The sequence below is a fragment of the Pempheris klunzingeri genome, chromosome 18, assembly GCF_042242105.1.
Source record: "Pempheris klunzingeri isolate RE-2024b chromosome 18, fPemKlu1.hap1, whole genome shotgun sequence".
Lineage (NCBI taxonomy): Eukaryota > Metazoa > Chordata > Actinopteri > Acropomatiformes > Pempheridae > Pempheris > Pempheris klunzingeri.
In genome coordinates, this window is record NC_092029.1 from 267,863 (window position 1) to 284,627 (window position 16,765).

General features: G+C 48.4%; 3 protein-coding genes across 3 annotated transcripts in view; 1 reads left to right on the forward strand and 2 right to left on the reverse strand.

Moving 5' to 3' along the window:
• Window positions 1-649: 649 nt before the first annotated feature.
• LOC139218269 (cerebellin-1-like) lies at window positions 650-1,704 on the forward strand. Its single transcript, XM_070849832.1, is given in 3 exon segments — window positions 650-836; window positions 1,073-1,210; window positions 1,373-1,704. Coding segments are annotated over 3 exon segments (657 nt in total).
• Window positions 1,705-3,621: 1,917 nt separating this feature from the next.
• myh6 (myosin, heavy chain 6, cardiac muscle, alpha) lies at window positions 3,622-9,423 on the reverse strand. Its single transcript, XM_070848773.1, has one exon. It carries the CDS (start codon window positions 9,421-9,423, stop codon window positions 3,622-3,624), a length of 5,802 nt encoding a protein of 1,933 aa, XP_070704874.1.
• A 2,891-nt stretch (window positions 9,424-12,314) lies between these two features.
• LOC139217474 (serine/threonine-protein kinase PAK 6-like) overlaps window positions 12,315-16,765 on the reverse strand; it is a 4,831-nt gene continuing 380 nt past the window's right edge. The window contains exons 2-8 of the mRNA XM_070848777.1: window positions 14,923-15,507; window positions 14,175-14,639; window positions 13,853-13,986; window positions 13,615-13,741; window positions 13,404-13,529; window positions 13,185-13,319; window positions 12,315-12,955 (exon numbers count right to left, since the gene is read on the reverse strand). Of these exons, the coding sequence (XP_070704878.1) occupies window positions 12,788-12,955; window positions 13,185-13,319; window positions 13,404-13,529; window positions 13,615-13,741; window positions 13,853-13,986; window positions 14,175-14,639; window positions 14,923-15,507 (1,740 nt within the window). The 3' untranslated portion in view covers window positions 12,315-12,787. The remainder of the gene's footprint in view (window positions 12,956-13,184; window positions 13,320-13,403; window positions 13,530-13,614; window positions 13,742-13,852; window positions 13,987-14,174; window positions 14,640-14,922; window positions 15,508-16,765) is intronic.

The following is a 16,765-nucleotide window of genomic DNA, read 5'->3' on the forward strand; positions in this document are numbered from 1 at the left end:
TTCAGGCTGGTTTAGGTTGGTTTAGGCTGGTTCAGGCTGGTTCAGGCTGGGGTCGGCCATCACTAAACATATGCGCTCTCAGCAAGAACCTCTGAAAGAGAAAATGTGCTCTGATCAGATCCGATCTGTGGAATCCTCTTTGTCCAACGTTTCATCTATTTAACAGCAGAATGAGAGGAGATTACCGGCTCTGAGGGATTACTCAGTCATTCAGAGCTCTTTGTCTCCCAGAGGTGACTGTCGGGACACTAAATCCCTTCATCCGACGCCTCAGCTGACCTGTTTTAGGAGGAAGTCACAGCTGTCTAAGCTTGCAGGGAGTATTGTCTACATCTGTGTCTGCGAGGAAGTTCAGCACATTTCAAGTTGTTCATGTTCTCTCTGCTGAACACAACAGTTATCTGCTCTGGTGTTTTAGTCCAGGGAATCTGCTTAATAAGTCTTAGTTTTAGTTGGATGAACCAGCAGCAGATAAAAGTACAACAACTGGAAGAACGGAGCTGCGTTCAGACAAACAAACACAGTCTGGCTGTAAAGTCTGAGGTCCAACAAACCGTGCTGTTCAAACTGGCTCAGAGGTCACCTGAGCCTCTCAGTCTTTCAGTCCACAGCGTCTCTGCTGCTGCCAGTCCGCCGTCCTCGAGGTGCAATGGCATCTGGTTGGTTTCTGGTTGTGGCGGTGGTCTGCGGTCTGGTCCGGGCTGAGCTGATCATAGAGGAAAAACAAGAGGATCACATTTTAAATCCTGAGAAAACAACAGAAGAAGATCTGAGAGTCCTGCTGCAGCAACTGATCACCAGAGTGGACCAACTGGAGAAGGAGCACGAGGAGAGAGGTCGGTCCGATGGGTTTGTACCCGACAGTCACTGACCCGTACTTATCATTCTACTGTGGCTGTAAAGGGACGGTTCACACCTACATCACATAAAAACACCAACAAAAAGCTTCCAGTGGAACCACAGCTGGCGTTGTGCAGCAGCTCACATGTTTCATACGCTGCCTGAAGACGTCCCTAAAGGGCCACCGTCCTGAGGATAAACCCTCTGGTCCCGTCTGTCTGTCTCCCCGCAGGTAAATCTCAGGTGGCGTTCTCAGCCTCCCTGTTCACCACTGAGCAGTGGACCCAGCACGGACCGTTTGACTCCAACACCACGCTGGTGTTCAAGAAGGTGACAACAAACATCGGCAGCGCATACAGCTCAGACACAGGTACGACTGGACTGTTCAGGTACCAGAGGTCTGCTGGAGATCTGGTAGTCTGGTGGTGGTCTGATGGTCTGGTAGTCTGGTGGTGGTCTGATGGTCTGGTGGTCTGGTGGTGGTCTGATGGTCTAGTGGTCTGAACGGTCTCTCCCTGCCCTCTGACTGCAGGCATCTTCACGGCCCCCATGAAGGGACTCTACTACATCCGGTTCACCGGCTGTGTCGGGGACTTGGGGACCCTGAATGCAGCGCTGCTGAAGAATGGTGTGAACATGTTCGCCATCTATGACACCAGAGGCGTCCACGGCAGCGGCTCCAACGGCATGACCCTGGTCCTGGAGCAGGGGGACCAGCTCTGGGTCACCCTCTGGCCCGGGACCAACGTATTTGACCAGAGTCGGCTCAGCACCTTTAGCGGCTTCCTCGTCTTCCCCATGTAGGCAGAGGCACCGGTGGCTGCCATGGAGACGGTGGAGACCAGGAAGGCGCCCAGACCCTGAAACAGGGACGACTTTTGTCGTCATTGTAGCAAAACACACAGGAGGGAAAGTCTGTGTTGTATGCAGGGCTTGGGGGGCCTGGGGGGGCCTGGGGGGGCCACTGCAGGACACAGAGGATCCAAATACAAGAACTTTACATTTATACATTTATAGTTTAAAGAAGCAGAGCAGAGCTCCTTCTGAAGAAACAGATTTATTGTCCAAGTTTTCTGCAAATATCCAGAATGTTTCTGATCAATACTGAAGGTGGTGGTGGGGGGGTCCTGGTCCTGGTTCTGGTCACATTGAGGTCATAATGAAATATCAGCTGATTACAGAGAAAACATTAAACAGACTCAAAAGTCAGACAGGTGTTCAGTGTCACGTGATAATATTGATCCGTTATCAGACAACACACACACAGTCTCATTTTATCTGGACCGAGCCGTCACCGAGCTCCTCCGTCCCGGACCCGCATGATGCTGAGATCTCCCGGTCCCGGAGTCACCCCCACGGACAGACCGACGGAGTCCCGACCCCCGGGCGGCTCTTCAAAATAAAAGCCTCTGCACAGACACACGTTTCAAGCTCTGACCTCATTGTTTGGCATCAAAAGAAGAAAAAATCTAGATATTGGTATTTGTATTCTGTTAATTAGTATTTTAATATAGTATAATTTTTTTCTGTACATTTGTCGTTTTGTGGCTGATTCTCTGATGTGGACATTAAAACTGAGAGAATAAATATAATTTTTCTTTATTCTGACATGAAGGAAGCTGGAAATCAGCAGTTCATCACATCTGTCCACATAAAGTACTGCAGTAACAGAGAAAGTACTCTGTTACTGCAGTAGAAGTACTGCAGTAACAGAGAAAGTACTCAGCAGTAACAGAGAAAGTACTCTGTTACTGCAGTAGAAGTACTGCACCACACTTTATTTGCACTGACAGCAGCTTTAATGATTTTACTGCACCGACTTGAGGTTAATTAGTTAATTGGTTCATTAGTTAATTATCTGCTGCAGTGATGGACCAATCAGAGTTCAGTTCTATCGTTGTTGAACAAACAGGAAGTGAGGCGGCTCTCAGTGATCACAGGTGGTTTATTTATGACATTTCTGATCGTCTCATGTTCATATTGATCATATGTGTTTCTAATATTCTGGTATTGATCCTCCGTCCAGACCGAATCCTTAATCAGAGAACTGAGTCCAATTGTGCTTGGGCAGGAAATAACATTTCAAATTAAAAGCATTTTGGGAAGGAGATCTATATTGGTCACTTTTTGGGAAACTTCATTTTGAAGAATTCAACAAAAGCTAAATCTCATTAAAGGGATTTAAAAATTGACCTGCAGTGAAAACAAAGTCAAAACTGTTCCAGGATTTTCCAGGAAATGTTACAGGACTGCTGAACAGAAATAAAACATTTGTACTTCAGCTGAGAGACAGGAAGTGAAACTGAGAGAGTGGTTTCTTCTAGTTTCTTCTGGTGTTTAAATTTGACATTTCTCACCAAACCCCATCAGAGATCCACTCCTGATAACATCTGGCCTGATCGCTCGTCGTCTCCAGCCTCTGATGTCTCATGATTAATAAACAGCAGTAAAACTAGAATTCTTCGTGTGGATGCTGATAAAATAACAGTTCCTCTTGGTTTCTTTGTGGGTCCACCGTGATCACAAACGTCCGTCCAGTCACCCGGAAGCAGGAACGCCTTTCAATAAAGCACAATCACAAAACTGTGAACTCAACAATGACGTGATGATTAAATAAAAGGACTAAACATGGATCTGCATGAATAAAAAAAAACTGTTGAGTAAACACAGATTGGTGGTTAAACCATTCATCAGATAAGTGGCACCGCTCTGTCGCTTGGTGCCTCAGGTCAGAGTGAATATTTAGGTCCACACACCTGCTGCCGACTCTCTGGGATCTGCTTACTCATCCAGGCCCTTTTTGGTGGATCCGTCCCTTGTCTTCGCCCTCAGCTTGTTCACCTGGGACTCCGCGATGTCCGCCCTCTCCTCGGCCTCCTCCAGCTCGTGCTGCAGCTTGCGGAGTTTGGCCAAGTTGATGTTTGCTGCCTCTTCTGCCTCCTCGGCTGCATGTTTGTAGGACTTGACCTTCAGCTGCAGCTTGTCCACCAGGTCCTGGAGACGGGCCATGTTCTTGCGGTCTTCCTCGGTTTGATAGGTGAGTTCCTTGATGCGGCGCTCGTACTTGCGAACCCCCTTGACGGACTCAGTTCCCCTCCTCTGCTCCGCCTCCAGCTCATTCTCCAGCTCTTTGATGCGAGCCTCCAGCTTCTGCAGCTGCTTCTTGCCGCCCTTCATGGCAATCTGCTCGGCCTCGTCCAGGCGGTGCTGCAGGTCTTTGATGGTCTGCTCCATGTTCTTCTTCATGCGCTCCAGGTGGGCGCTGGTGTCCTGCTCCTTCTTTAGCTCCTCTGCCATCATGGCTGCATCTGTGATGGCCTTTTTTGCCTTCTCCTCAGCGTTGCGGTTCTCCTGTATGGCCTCCTCCATCTCGTTCTGCAGGTTGAGGAGGTCTGCTTCATGCTTCTTCTTCTGGTTGATCAGGCTGGTGTTCTGGGAGTGCAGGAGTTGCATGCGCTCTGTAGCGTCAGTCAGCTCCTGTTCGGCCAGTTTCCGGCTTCTTTCCGTCTGCTCGAGGGCGGCCCTCACTTCCTCCAGCTCGGCCTGAATCAGGTTGTGTCGGCGTTCCAGGAGGGCAATGTTGTCTTTCAGGTCATCGCTGCCGTGCTGCGCCTCATCCAGCTGGAGCTGAGCGTCCTTCAGGAATGCCTGGAGGCTCTTCAGCTGCTTCTGGGCATCAGCTGCTTGCCTGTTAGCTTGGCTGAGCTGGATCTCCATCTCGTTGAGGTCACTTTCCATCTTCTTCTTGACTCTCAGGGCTTCATTGCGGCTCCTGGTTTCAGATTCTAGAGAGGACTGAAGAGACTCAAGCATCCGTTGGTAGTTCCTCTTTGCTTGCTCCATTTCTTCGTCTTTCTCAGCCACCTTGCGATCCATGTCGGCCTTCACTTGGTTGAACTCAAGCTGGACTCGAAGGGTTTTGCTCTCTTCGTGCTCCAGAGAGCCTTCTGCTTCCTCCAGCGCCGACTGGAGTTCGGCCTTTTCTTGCTCCAGCTGCTTGCGGATCTTCTCCAGTTCATGAGCGCTCCTGCCACCCTCCCCCAGCTGGTCGGTGAGGTCAGAGATCTCCTCTTGGAGGTTCTTGTTCTCCCTCTTCATCGTCTCAAGTTGATCCAGCGACTCCTCGTAAGCGTTCTTCAGTTTGAACAGCTCGGTGCTCAGAGATCGAGCTTCCTTCTGAGAGGACTCCAGTTCACACTGTGACTCCTCAAACTTCTGCTTCCACTCTGCCAAGATTTTGTCAAAGACTCTTTGCTTTTTGTCCAGGGCTGCAGATGCTGCATTGGATCTCTCGAGGTCCAGCATCAGGTCTTCTATCTCATTTTGGAGTCGGTGTTTGGTTTTCTCGAGGGATGAACACTTTGCGTTCACAGCCTCGATGGCCTCCTCAGCTTCCTGCAGTCTTTGAACCAGCTTCTTCTTTGCTTCTTCCAGCTCCTCCGTTCTCTGGATTCCGTCGGTTTCGTATTTCGTCCTCCATGCTGCGACCTCGATGTTGGATTTGGACAGAGCTCTCTGCAGCTCAGCCTTGGCTTCCTGCTCCTCTTCAAACTGCTCTCTGAGCAGATCACAGTCGTGACGAGCAGATTGTACAGCATGGGCGAGGGCGTTCTTTGCCTTGACTTCTTCTTCCAGCTGTCTGCGTAGATCTTCTACCTGCTGGTTGTACGAGTTCTTCGCTCTGGTCAGCTGTGATATCAGACACTCCTTCTCCTCCAGCTGCCGTCCAACCTCACCGTTCTCAGTGAGCAGCTTGGCCCTCTGGGTAGTCAAGTCATTGATGGAGCGCTGAGCTTCTTCATATTTACTCTTGTACTCATTCATGTTGTCTTCCATTGTGCGGCACATCTTCTCAGTGTTTGATTTGGTCTTCACCACACTCTCCATGTTAGAGCACAAGTCATCCAGCTCCAGCTTCAGCTCGCTCTTTTCCTTCTCCAGCTTCTGCTTCACACGCTGCAGGTTATCGATCTGTTCGCCCAGCTCGGCAACGCTGTCAGCGTGTTTCTTTCTCAGGGCGGCGGCGGTGGCCTCATGATGGAGGGTGGATTCCTCCAGCTCCCTACGCAGCTTCTGAAATTCAGCATCTCTCTTCTTGTTCAGCTCCACCTGTGCTGAAGTTGCTCCACCGGCCTCCTCCAGGCGCTCACTGATGTCCTCCAGCTCGCGGGACAGATCGGACCGCTGCTTCTCCACTTTGGCCCGGGCTGCACGCTCAGCATCCAGCTCCTCCTCCAGCTCCTCTATTCTTGCCTGGTTCTCTTTCAGCTTCTTCTGGAGCTGAACTGAAGCAAGTTGCTCATCTTCTAGTCTTGAATTTATTTGAGCGACCTCAAAATCCTTTTTTTTGTGTTTTTCCTCCAGCTGCTGCTTGTCATTTTCCAGGTCCATCACACTCTCCTGGGTCAGTTTCAGGTCTCCTTCGAGCTTCCTCTTTGAGCGCTCCAGGTCCATCCTGACTTTCTTCTCTTGCTCTAACGAGCCCTCCAGATCATCCACCTGTTGCTCCAGCTTAGCTTTGGCTTTGGTCAAGCTGTTGACTTTGTCTTCTTCACTCTGAAGGTCATCCAGTGTCTGCTGGTGAGCCTCCTGTAGTGCCCTCTTCTCTTTGGTGAGCTTCATGGTGTTTTCATCCTGCGAAGCCATCTCCTCCGTCAGGTTTTTCACCTTATTCTCTGTGGCATGTTTCTCTTTCTCAACTTTGGCCAAAGTCAGCTCCAGATCATCTATATCTTTCTTCAGCTCAGAGCATTCATCTTCAAGCTTGCGTTTCTTAGCTGTGAGATCTGCATTCAGCTCCTCTTCATCCTCCAGTCTCTCTGTCATCTCTTTCAGCTTGGCCTCCAGTTGAATCTTGCTCTTTATAAGCTGTTCACAGCGTTCCTCAGCATCTGTCAGCGTATCCTGTTCAGACTGAATTTGCAGAGTAAGATCATTCTTCTCTTGGAGAATAGTTACCATTTTCTCCTCTATTTCCTTCCGTCTAGTTTCTGATTTCTCCAGAGCTTCTTTCAGCTTGTTGAACTCATCCTTCATGTTGGCCATCTCCTTCTCAGACTCAGCGCTCTTCAGGAGTGGTTTGATTTTGAAGAAGAGCTTCATCCAGGGCCAGTTCTTCACACCAAGGAAGGATCGAAGGTTCCACTGGATGACCATCAGGGCGTCTCTGCGCTCCACAAGCTTAGCAAACTGTGCCCTCATGAGGATTGCCCGGGCATTAGCCTGGATCCTGGTGATGATTCGAGAGAGTTGCTCATCTCGCATCTCCTCCAGTGTCCCCAGCAGACCAGCTTTAAAGAAGACTTTGGTGTGGCCAAACCTGTACTGAGTGTGGTCAATGTCCAGCGATCCCAACAGCTTTTCTGCGCTCTTCTTGCAGTCAATGAACTGACCCTCAGGGATGGCAGAAGCATTAAGGATCCGGTACCGTTGTTTGAAGTCGCCATAGAGCACCCGGTTTGGGAATCCCTTCCTGCAGATTCGGATGCCTTCCAGGACACCGTTACAGCGCAGCTGGTGCATCACAAGGCAGTTGTCCATGACCCCGGGGGTTTTTCTCTCATTAGGAATCAGACAGCGGACAAAGTGGGGGTGTGTGGTCTTCAGGTTGTTCATCAGCTTGTTCAGGTTTTCCCTGTGAAGTGCAGACACCGTCTGGAACGAGGAACCTTTCTTCTTGGCTCCTTTGCCACCTCCTTTGTCCCCGCTGTCAGCTCCTGCATAGCTTGAAAACAGCAGACTGAGAAGCTTAAGAGCTGATTTCTGGTAAAGACCAACCACAGTTTCGTTCAGTGGGTCTTTATTTTTGACCAACCAGTTGCCGATGTTGTAATCCACCGTGCCAGCATAGTGAACCAGCGCAAAATGAGCCTCTGCTTTCCCCTTTGCAGCCCTCGGCTTCTCAAACATTTTGTTCTTGCCCAGATGATTATCATAGAGCTTTGATTTAAAGGTCTGGTCGCTGGCTTTGGGAAACATGCATTCCTCCTCTAGAATCGACAGGATCCCCAGCGGCTTCTCAATGAGGTCAATACAAGCTTGTAAGTCCATCCCAAAGTCAATGAACTCCCAGTCGATGCCTTCCTTTTTGTACTCCTCTTGCTCCAGAACAAACATGTGATGGTTGAAAAACTGTTGCAGTTTCTCATTGGTGTAGTTGATGCACAGCTGCTCAAAAGTGTTGAAATCAAAGATCTCAAATCCTGCAATGTCCAGCACACCTATGAAGTACTGACGATGCTGTTTTGTGTCCAGGGATTGGTTGATTCTCACCACCATCCAGTTGAACATCTTTTCATACACTGACTTAGCCAGAGCGCCGAGGGCGTAGTAGACTTGGTCCACACTTTGACCTTTGGTGACATATTCGTTTCCTACCTTGACTCTGGGATGGCACAGCCCTTTAATGAGGTCAGCAGAGTTCAGCCCCATCAGGTAAGCTGATTTATCAGCCGCCTCTGTCCCGTCTGGCTCTGCCTGCTCCTCACGCTGCTTCTGTTTGAACTTCATGTTGCCATAGTGCATGATGGCGCCAGTTAGTTTATAGACGCCCGCCTTCTCGTCTGGAGTGAAGCCGAGCACATCGAAGGCGCTGTCGGTGGCCATCAACTCCTCTGAGTCGTTGATGGAGGCAACCGTTACCTCTCCTTGGGAGATGTAGGAATAGTCATACGGGTTGTTGGTGATCAGCAGCATGTCCAGGAGCTCTGGCTTCTGATTGGATAGGATCTGGTAGAAGATGTGGTAGTTCCTCTCAGCCTTCAGCTGAAAGGTGACACGTGACTTCTCCAGCAGGTATGTCTCGATGTCAGCAGACGACAGCTTCCCGCTTGTAGCGAAGTGAATTCGGATGAATTTTCCAAAACGGGACGAGTTGTCGTTTCTCAAGGTTTTGGCGTTGCCAAAGGCCTCCAACGCCGGGTTTGCCTGGATGATTTGATCCTCAAGCGTCCCCTTGCTGCTGTCTTTTTTGCCTCCGCCAACTGCAGCGATACTGGCAAAGTACTGGATGACCCTCTTGGTGTTCACAGTCTTCCCGGCACCGGATTCTCCGGTGATGAGGACAGACTGGTTCTCCCTGTCAGTCAGCATGTACTGGTAGGCGTTATCAGAGATGGAGAAGATATGAGGGGGAGCCTCGCTCCTCTTCTTCCCCCTGTAAGCTGCCACCACCTCAGCATCGTAGACAGGAAGCCACTTGTAGGGGTTGACGGTGACGCAGAAAAGCCCAGAGTAGGTGTAGATCATCCATGCAGCGTAACGCTCTTTGAGGTTAAACAGCACAGCGGGCTCGTGGAGGAACGTGAACATTGCCATGTCTTCAATTTTATCAAATTTTGGTGGGTTCTGGGGGTGGACGCCCTGCTCCTTCACGGTTACCGTTGTTCCATCCTCCTTCTTGACCGTCACCATGCCCCCATCTTTGCTGAGGATTTGCCCCTTCATATATTCTACTTTATCATCGACCACAAAGCATTCAATTTTGATGTCAAACGCTCTGGTCTGGGCTTCCAGGCGCTCCTTGTCAGACTTCCTCAGGTAAGGAGCAGCCTTCCCAAACTCTGCCATGACGACATCACCCATGATGGAGGGTGGAGGTTCACGGCAGTCAAAGGAGAGGTCAGTCAGAGAAGAAAGAGTCTTTTCTCTGGTGACCCTGATGCAGGAGTGCAGGCTCCTCACAGCAGGAGGGCGTTTATAAAGACTCCCCGTGGACCAAATTAGGACAAAACTGCTCAAAAGAAAAAAAGGTTGACACTAAATTTGTCCCAGGACGTGAAAGCACCACAAGGGCAGTTTCAGGACCTTTGGCTGTTAAAGTCCATTTTAGGAGAAGGAGAGTTTCACTGCTTATCTGCCGGCTGATAGTCACTCCTGACGCCTCTCCATTTAGACTCAGCTTCTCCTGCAGATCATCCGTCACCATCTCGTACAGTATGTCCACTGTCCTGCACCGTCCTGACGGTCTGCAGTCTGCAAGTATAAGAAATTATGAACTTTTTATATTCATATTATACATAAAATCAAATTCCTTTTTTGACAATAAACCTGATTGATTCTGATTCTCTTCATCTGTGCTGCAGAAATCAAAAAGGCTTATTCTACTTTACTGTCTTGTTTGTGTCAGAAGGTTGAATAATGATGAATATTAATGAGATCTTTAAACCTAAAACAGAATCCTGTAAGGTCAGCTTCACCCTGTTCTCATAGATTAATATGTGCTTCAATATGTTTCCCATGTTATAGTTATAAAGTGTAGATTCACCAGAGAAAACATCTTTTCCTGCTTGTTGTTCTGTTAACACATTCTGTCAAGGAACGAACTGTCTGGATCTGTTGTATTAGATGTTTTATGCTTTAACTTTTTACGGCGCTGTGGTTTTATGAAGCACGTATGAATCAGCTCCATCTTCTGATTACAGTCAGATGTGTTGGCGGGCCACTGAGTCTGTATTTCAAACCCTGCAAACATCAGATTAGTTTGTATTTAACTTTAAACAGCTCTTAATTCTTTTTACCACATCGATCCTGTTCAGGGTTTCAGAGGAAGCCTGGGGGGGGGTTCACCTCGTCCCTCCTCAGGTCACCTCTGTAGAAATGTACAAATCTGTTTTCATTTAATTCAGTGTTATTTTACAGAGTGTTTCTTCTTCCCTTCGTCACAGTGCTCTTAATGTTTTATGTAGAGAACTGTGATTCTGATTCTTTTTTTCAGGGGTTTCTTTATCTCGTCTATGAAGTTTTTCTTTTCTTATTTTTGTCCCTCTTCTCTTGTTTTATTGTCCTATCGGCAGAAATAAAGAACTAAATGATTGAAGCCATTCGTTTGTTTGGGTCTGTTTATTTAAATCTAACCTGACCTTCTAATCTCGTCTGTCTTTTGTCGCTCTGTTCTCTTCAGAGCAGCAACTCCAACATTTAGATTTGTATCTGCTCATTATGTGACCAAACTCACAGACCTTTATTTCAGATTCAGTGAAAGTGAGAGAAAACCTGTGGCTGTTTGTCCATTTCACCGTCACTCGGGTTTGAATAGGACTCTGATATGAAGAGTGTGATGTGACTGACTGAAGTGGTTTTGTCTCTTTATCTCTGACGGTCTGGACTCTTCAGCCTCAAAATAGAAACCAGAGAGTTTTTATCTCAGAGGACGAACCCTCAGGCTGCAGCAGCTTTAACTGAAGTCGAAGTCAAACAGAAGTCGCAGACAAACCTCCCGTCTCCTAAATACGTCCGAGAATTAAAGAGAGTAAAAGAGAATAAAAGTCTTCAACAGCCGTCTGCTCAGAGTCCTAATGTTGGTGACTTCCTGTTTGATCAGACACTTCCTGTTTATTTAACATTTAAAGTTAAACAGCTTCAATGTCTTTGGTCCAACGACTAAAAGCTTTTAGCAGAAACAGGTTTTTATTCCTCAAAGCTCAGATATCAGAAAAAAGGATAATTTTCATAAAGTTCATAAAGTCGCTCAGCAAACAAAGAAGTCAGAAAGAAATTCAGTCAGAAAAGTAAAAGAAGCAGGAAATGACAGAAGACAGAGAGCTTTAGTAGAAGAGCTGTTTAAAGTGAACCACAGTCCGTTTGTTCAGCTTTAACAATCAAATGAAATGAAATCAATGCAGTTCAGTTAAAAGAGAATAAAAATGAATAATCAGAATCAGACTCAGGCTTTACTTTGAAAGCACCCGTGTTGTGTCCTAGAGGAGGTTTAAAGTCTTTAAGTTTCAGTTTCTGCTGCTGTTGGATGGATTAAAACAGCCTGACAGAAAACACGGCAGTCTGCTTCATTAAGGTCTGAGTTTCATAAAAGATAAAGCAAACATACAAACGTTTAATCAACACGTGCAAAGTCACATCCTGTGTAAATCTGTGCTTCTGAGCTTTTCAAAATAAATCCACGTCTTTAGTTTACAAACCAACCCTGATTAACTGATGTAACTCATAACATGTACGTAACAACACGTTACATAACTAACGTACTTCTTCGAACTCAAATCATCATCTTCTGATCCTTGGGCCTAAAAAGCAGTGACGTGACACGCGAATGTCATGCTATTTAAACGCCATTCATGAGATCAGGTCGACACAGGAGCATCCTGGGAAAATAATCGATGTGTCAATTAAAGAACAAAAACATACCAACAGGATTTCTGTCGTTAACACTGTAATGAAATGAAGAACGTAGATTTAAAGGGTCATAACTCCAGGAAATACTTGCTTCTGCTTTGGTTTCATTATATTACAAACTGCTGGCAAGCTAAACGCTAACACGCTAACGGTCTGTTTACAGTTTCAGCTCATTCATCGCCTCTGAAATGTGACTGCAGTTAATCTGAAGTCAGCAGGAAAGTCTGCTGAGTTACTAATTACTAGGTAACTAGTTGACTAACTAGTTGTCCTGAGGAATAAAATAAAATGACCCGTCACTGCACAGAAACACGAAGGAGTCAAAAATGTCCAAATATCAAAATCCTCGTTTCTCTGTTAAAAACTACAGCAGGTCAAAGGTCAACAGGAAGCAGCAGAAATATCTGTTCACTGACAGGAAATGATGGACAAAACTTTCAAAGTAAGATCCATATTTCAGCGTGTTGGTGCATGTTCTCTGATTGCTTCCTGCTCTCAGGTGAGAAGCGGGTCCACAGGTGATCAGCTGTTTCACTATAAACAGTCAGAGGTCAAAGGTCATGGCCTGACATGACCTCATGACTCTGTGTTCAGGCTGTTCCATCAGCGTCCTGCTGTCCTGATTGGCCACTGGAGCTCTGACAGGTAGCGCAAGGGGAGCTGGCACTTGATTGGCTGCTTAAGTCCAACCAATCAGAAACTGAGTTCATGTTTCTCTGATCGCAGAAAACAAAATGACCCAAGTTGAGTCAACACAACCTGAGAGCTCTCAGGTGGTTCCAGGTGTTCTCAGGTGAGTCCCACATGTGCTCTCGGGTGTTCAGTAGAGCGACATGCGTTTGCGGTGCTGCTCCACCAGTGGCACCAGGCAGCGCGGTGAGTCGGCCTGCAGCAAGAACGGGTGCTCCAGCAGCTCGGCGGCGCTGGAGCGCTGCTGCGTGTCACGAGTCAGCATGCAGCCCAGGAAGTCCTTCAACACGGGGGACACCTGAACACACACGATGACATCATCAACCTGCTGAGCTGATCAGGACCACAACAAGACTTCCTAACTGGTTAGCCACGCTAACGGTTAGCCAGTTAGCATCTTTGTTGCGTTCACCAATTATTTATGATCATTGCAACCTTCAGAGGAGGCGGTCCCCACAGTCCTGTTCTGCTAAGAAGTCCTCACCATGTCATAAAGACAAGGAGGTCAGTGTGTGTGTGTGTGTGACCTTGTGGATGTTCTTCACGCTCGGTGCTGCTTCGTCTCTCAGCTTCTTCATGGCGCTGATGGGTGTGTCGCTAAAATATGGCGGCTCTCCGTCCACCATCTCCACCACCATGATGCCCAGAGACCAGACGTCCACCTGCAGGACGGACAGCAAACAGGAAGCTGTCAGAGCTCAGGAGCCACAGCAGGACGCTACAGCAGAAGCTCAACAGGAAGTCACCTCGGTCCCATACGGCGTTTTGGAGATGACCTCAGGAGCCATCCAGTACGGAGTCCCAACCAGAGACTTCCTCCTCGGGACGTCTGTACTGATCTGAGCGCAGAAACCAAAGTCTGATAGTTTGACCTGCAACAGGGGGGGGGGGTGTTAGTGTGTGTGTGTGTGTGTGTGTGTGTTAGTGTGTGTTAGTGTGTGTGTGTGTGTGTGTTACCCCCCCCTCCAGGCTCAGCAGGATGGAGTCACTCTTCACGTCTCTGTGAATGACGCCCTGAGAGTGAAGGTACGATAACGCCTGCAGGACACCTTCACACACCGTCGCCGTCTGCTCCTCACTGAGCCTGGAGGACACACAGGTACACACAGGTACTCACATGTACACACACAGGTACACACATGTACTATAAAGCTACAGAAGTCTAACCAGCATGTGTCTCTGACTTCCTGCTCACCTGGTCTCACTGACAATGTGGGTCAGAGCACCGCCCTGCAGGTACTCCATGATTACCCAGAGTTCCTCCTCCACCAGGGCACTGCGGTACATCTCCACCACGTTCTGGTGGCGGTAGTCCCTCATGATCACCACCTGAGACACACAGGCACAGGTGAGGCTGCTGATGATGTCACACTGGGACAGGTGAGGCTGCTGCTGATGTCACACTGGGACAGGTGAACCTGTGACGTTCTTTATTCATTGTATCTTATTGTATTTTAGTTTGAATGTCTTGAATCTTTTTAACGTGAGTATCTTGTAATCGCTAACGTGTTGTGTACCTCGTTGAAGAGCAGCTCGCGGCGCTGTTGCTTCCGTACGTCCATCATCTTCACGGCCACCTGGCGCCCGCTGTGTCTCTCCCGAGCGATGCAGACCACCCCCGTGGACCCCTCCCCTATCTTCAGAAAGTTCTCCAGAGTCGTCCTCGGGTCACCGGGATCCACCACCATCTGCAGCGCTGCCTTGAACTGTTCATGACTCACTTTCATCTCTCCATCAGTTACCGTCTGCTGGGTGGAGGCGGAGCAGAGGTTGGCGGGAAGGCGTCCCGGGGAGCCCGTAGGGGAGGGGCGGGGCTGGGAGGGGCCGTCCTGGGTTAGGGGGGTTGGTGTTTTTGGATTTGGTCCGACATTGAAGCTGGGAGAGGGGCGAAGCGAGCGCTGAGGTAACACCCCACCTGTGATAATGGGACTGCTGGTGCTGTTGGGGGGGGGCAGCAGGAGGGGGGTGGTGAGGGAGATAAGCTGGGGGAGGGGGGGGGGTGCAGAAGAATGTCAGATAACGACTTCACCACAGGTAATCAATACTCACTTTACTGTCAGCTGAACCGGCCAGGGGAAATCAGCAGATGTTACAGGAAAATACATTTGTGTGTCATCAGCGTAGAGGCGGATATGTCTAATATAATTGTCTCAGTTTTGTCTGAAGGAGCCCCACAAGGTGACCGTGGCCCCCTTGGAAACCCCCAGAAACCAAGAAAGAAGAAAAATTTGCCAAAATGCTGAACTTTTCCTTTAACTGTCTCACCTTCATGTCGTAGGAGGACTGAGGCCTTCTGGGAGTTTCTCTGGAGGAGGACAGCAGGTCGGGCAGGTGATTGACAGCTGGCCTCAGTCTCAGGTGAGGTCTGCTGTTGGCCTCTGCAGTGTGCAGGTTGTAGTGAAAGGAAGTTGGCCTCTGCCTCAGCCCCGCCCCCTCACTTCGGGCGTACTGTCCACCTGTCGACCACGTCACACCTGCCCTCTGAGGTGTCACAGGTGTGGGGGCTGTGGCCTCAGACGGCGTCCCCACCTCGCAGGTGGACTTGGCTCTCTGTAGAGATCCGTTCAGCTTGGGGCTGCCGCTCTCGCTGCAGACCTGTCGGATCCTGTCCTGCCAGTAGGTGGCGCTCCCGTCAGGCTTCCCGCCCTCGCCGCGGCGACTGAGCTCCTCGTACTGGTACGACTCATCCTCGGCCAGTTCCCCCAGTCGGCCCAGAGACCGGGCCCGCTTCCGTGCCGATGGGCTGCTGCGACGCAGAGAGTTGGAGGCGCTGACGGACAGATGGCTCATCTCAGAGATCACGTGGGAGATGTAGTCGCCATGACCGATAAAACTACCACGAACAATCGTCTGCAGAGACACGACAGCAACAAGATGAATCATATACATAACATGATTTATATGTTACATTATACAAACAAGCTAATCAATATTAATAGATTATATACATAGAATAATCTAGTCTAATCTCTGTCAATATGAGGTCACATGACAGAGGAGTGCTGAGGCGCACACACCTGAGAATACCTGCATGGAAACATCAGCTCATGTTTCAGCTGAACTTGATTCAATCTGATGTTTACAGTAAGGCAGTGAATGCACCGTCAGCAGCTTCATTAAACTCATCATGAGGTCGGGGTGGGGGGGGCAGTGTCGGTCCAGCCTTTAAAGCAGGGGGGTCAAACTCAATCAAAGAAGGGGCCAAAATTTAAAACACGGTCTAAGTCACAGGCTCAGTCTAAAAGTGACTGTTTTATTATAGTATATAATATAATTTAATAATCTATATTTTATTCAGAAAGATGAATTTAAACTTCAACAAGTTTTCCTCAATAAAATAAATAAAAAATTGTATTATTTTTTTCGTTTTGTTCTCATCCTCATGTTTTGTCTCTTAGTGTCGTCTCATATTTATATTCTTTAATCACGGCTCCATCAGCTCCACAAACAAGACACAAAGGTTCACATCCGACAGACAAACAGGTAAGACTCCGCCCCCCCCCACCTGCTGAGAAAGTCCACTTTTCCTTTAGCCATTTATTTTGGGGGGGCTAGCTGAAGTGTCACTATAAAGGTGCTGCCTGATGCATTGATCAGTGTGTCATAATGCCTGCAGGAGGAGGGGCTGCTGCACGGGTCTGGACTAGTGCGGCAGCTGTTCAGTGCATTGTGGGATTTGTAGTATGAGAGGTGGGAGTGCTGTTTACCGACGGGCCGTTCGTAACAGTCACATGACATTATCTCGCGGGCCGTATATAATTGTATTGTGGGCTGGATGTGTTTGACATGTCTGCTTTAAACCCTTGATCCAGATCAGGAACAACTCACCAAAAACAGGTAACGCTGCTCACTAATGTTGCTGTTTTCATGCTAATGCTAATGTTTTACAACACGGTCAGTTCATTTCTGCCAACCCCTTAAAGCTAATTCTGTGTTAGCATGTGTTAGTGCACATAAGCGTTTTCAGTGCCGTTAGCTGCTGTTTCTCAGTGGAATATGAGTCCTTTTAGCTAACAGAGTTAGCATGTTAGCATGTGCTAGAAATGCTATATTCAAATTTGCTGTACTGTACTGTAATCTGTTACTGTAAATACTGAGACTGAATAGG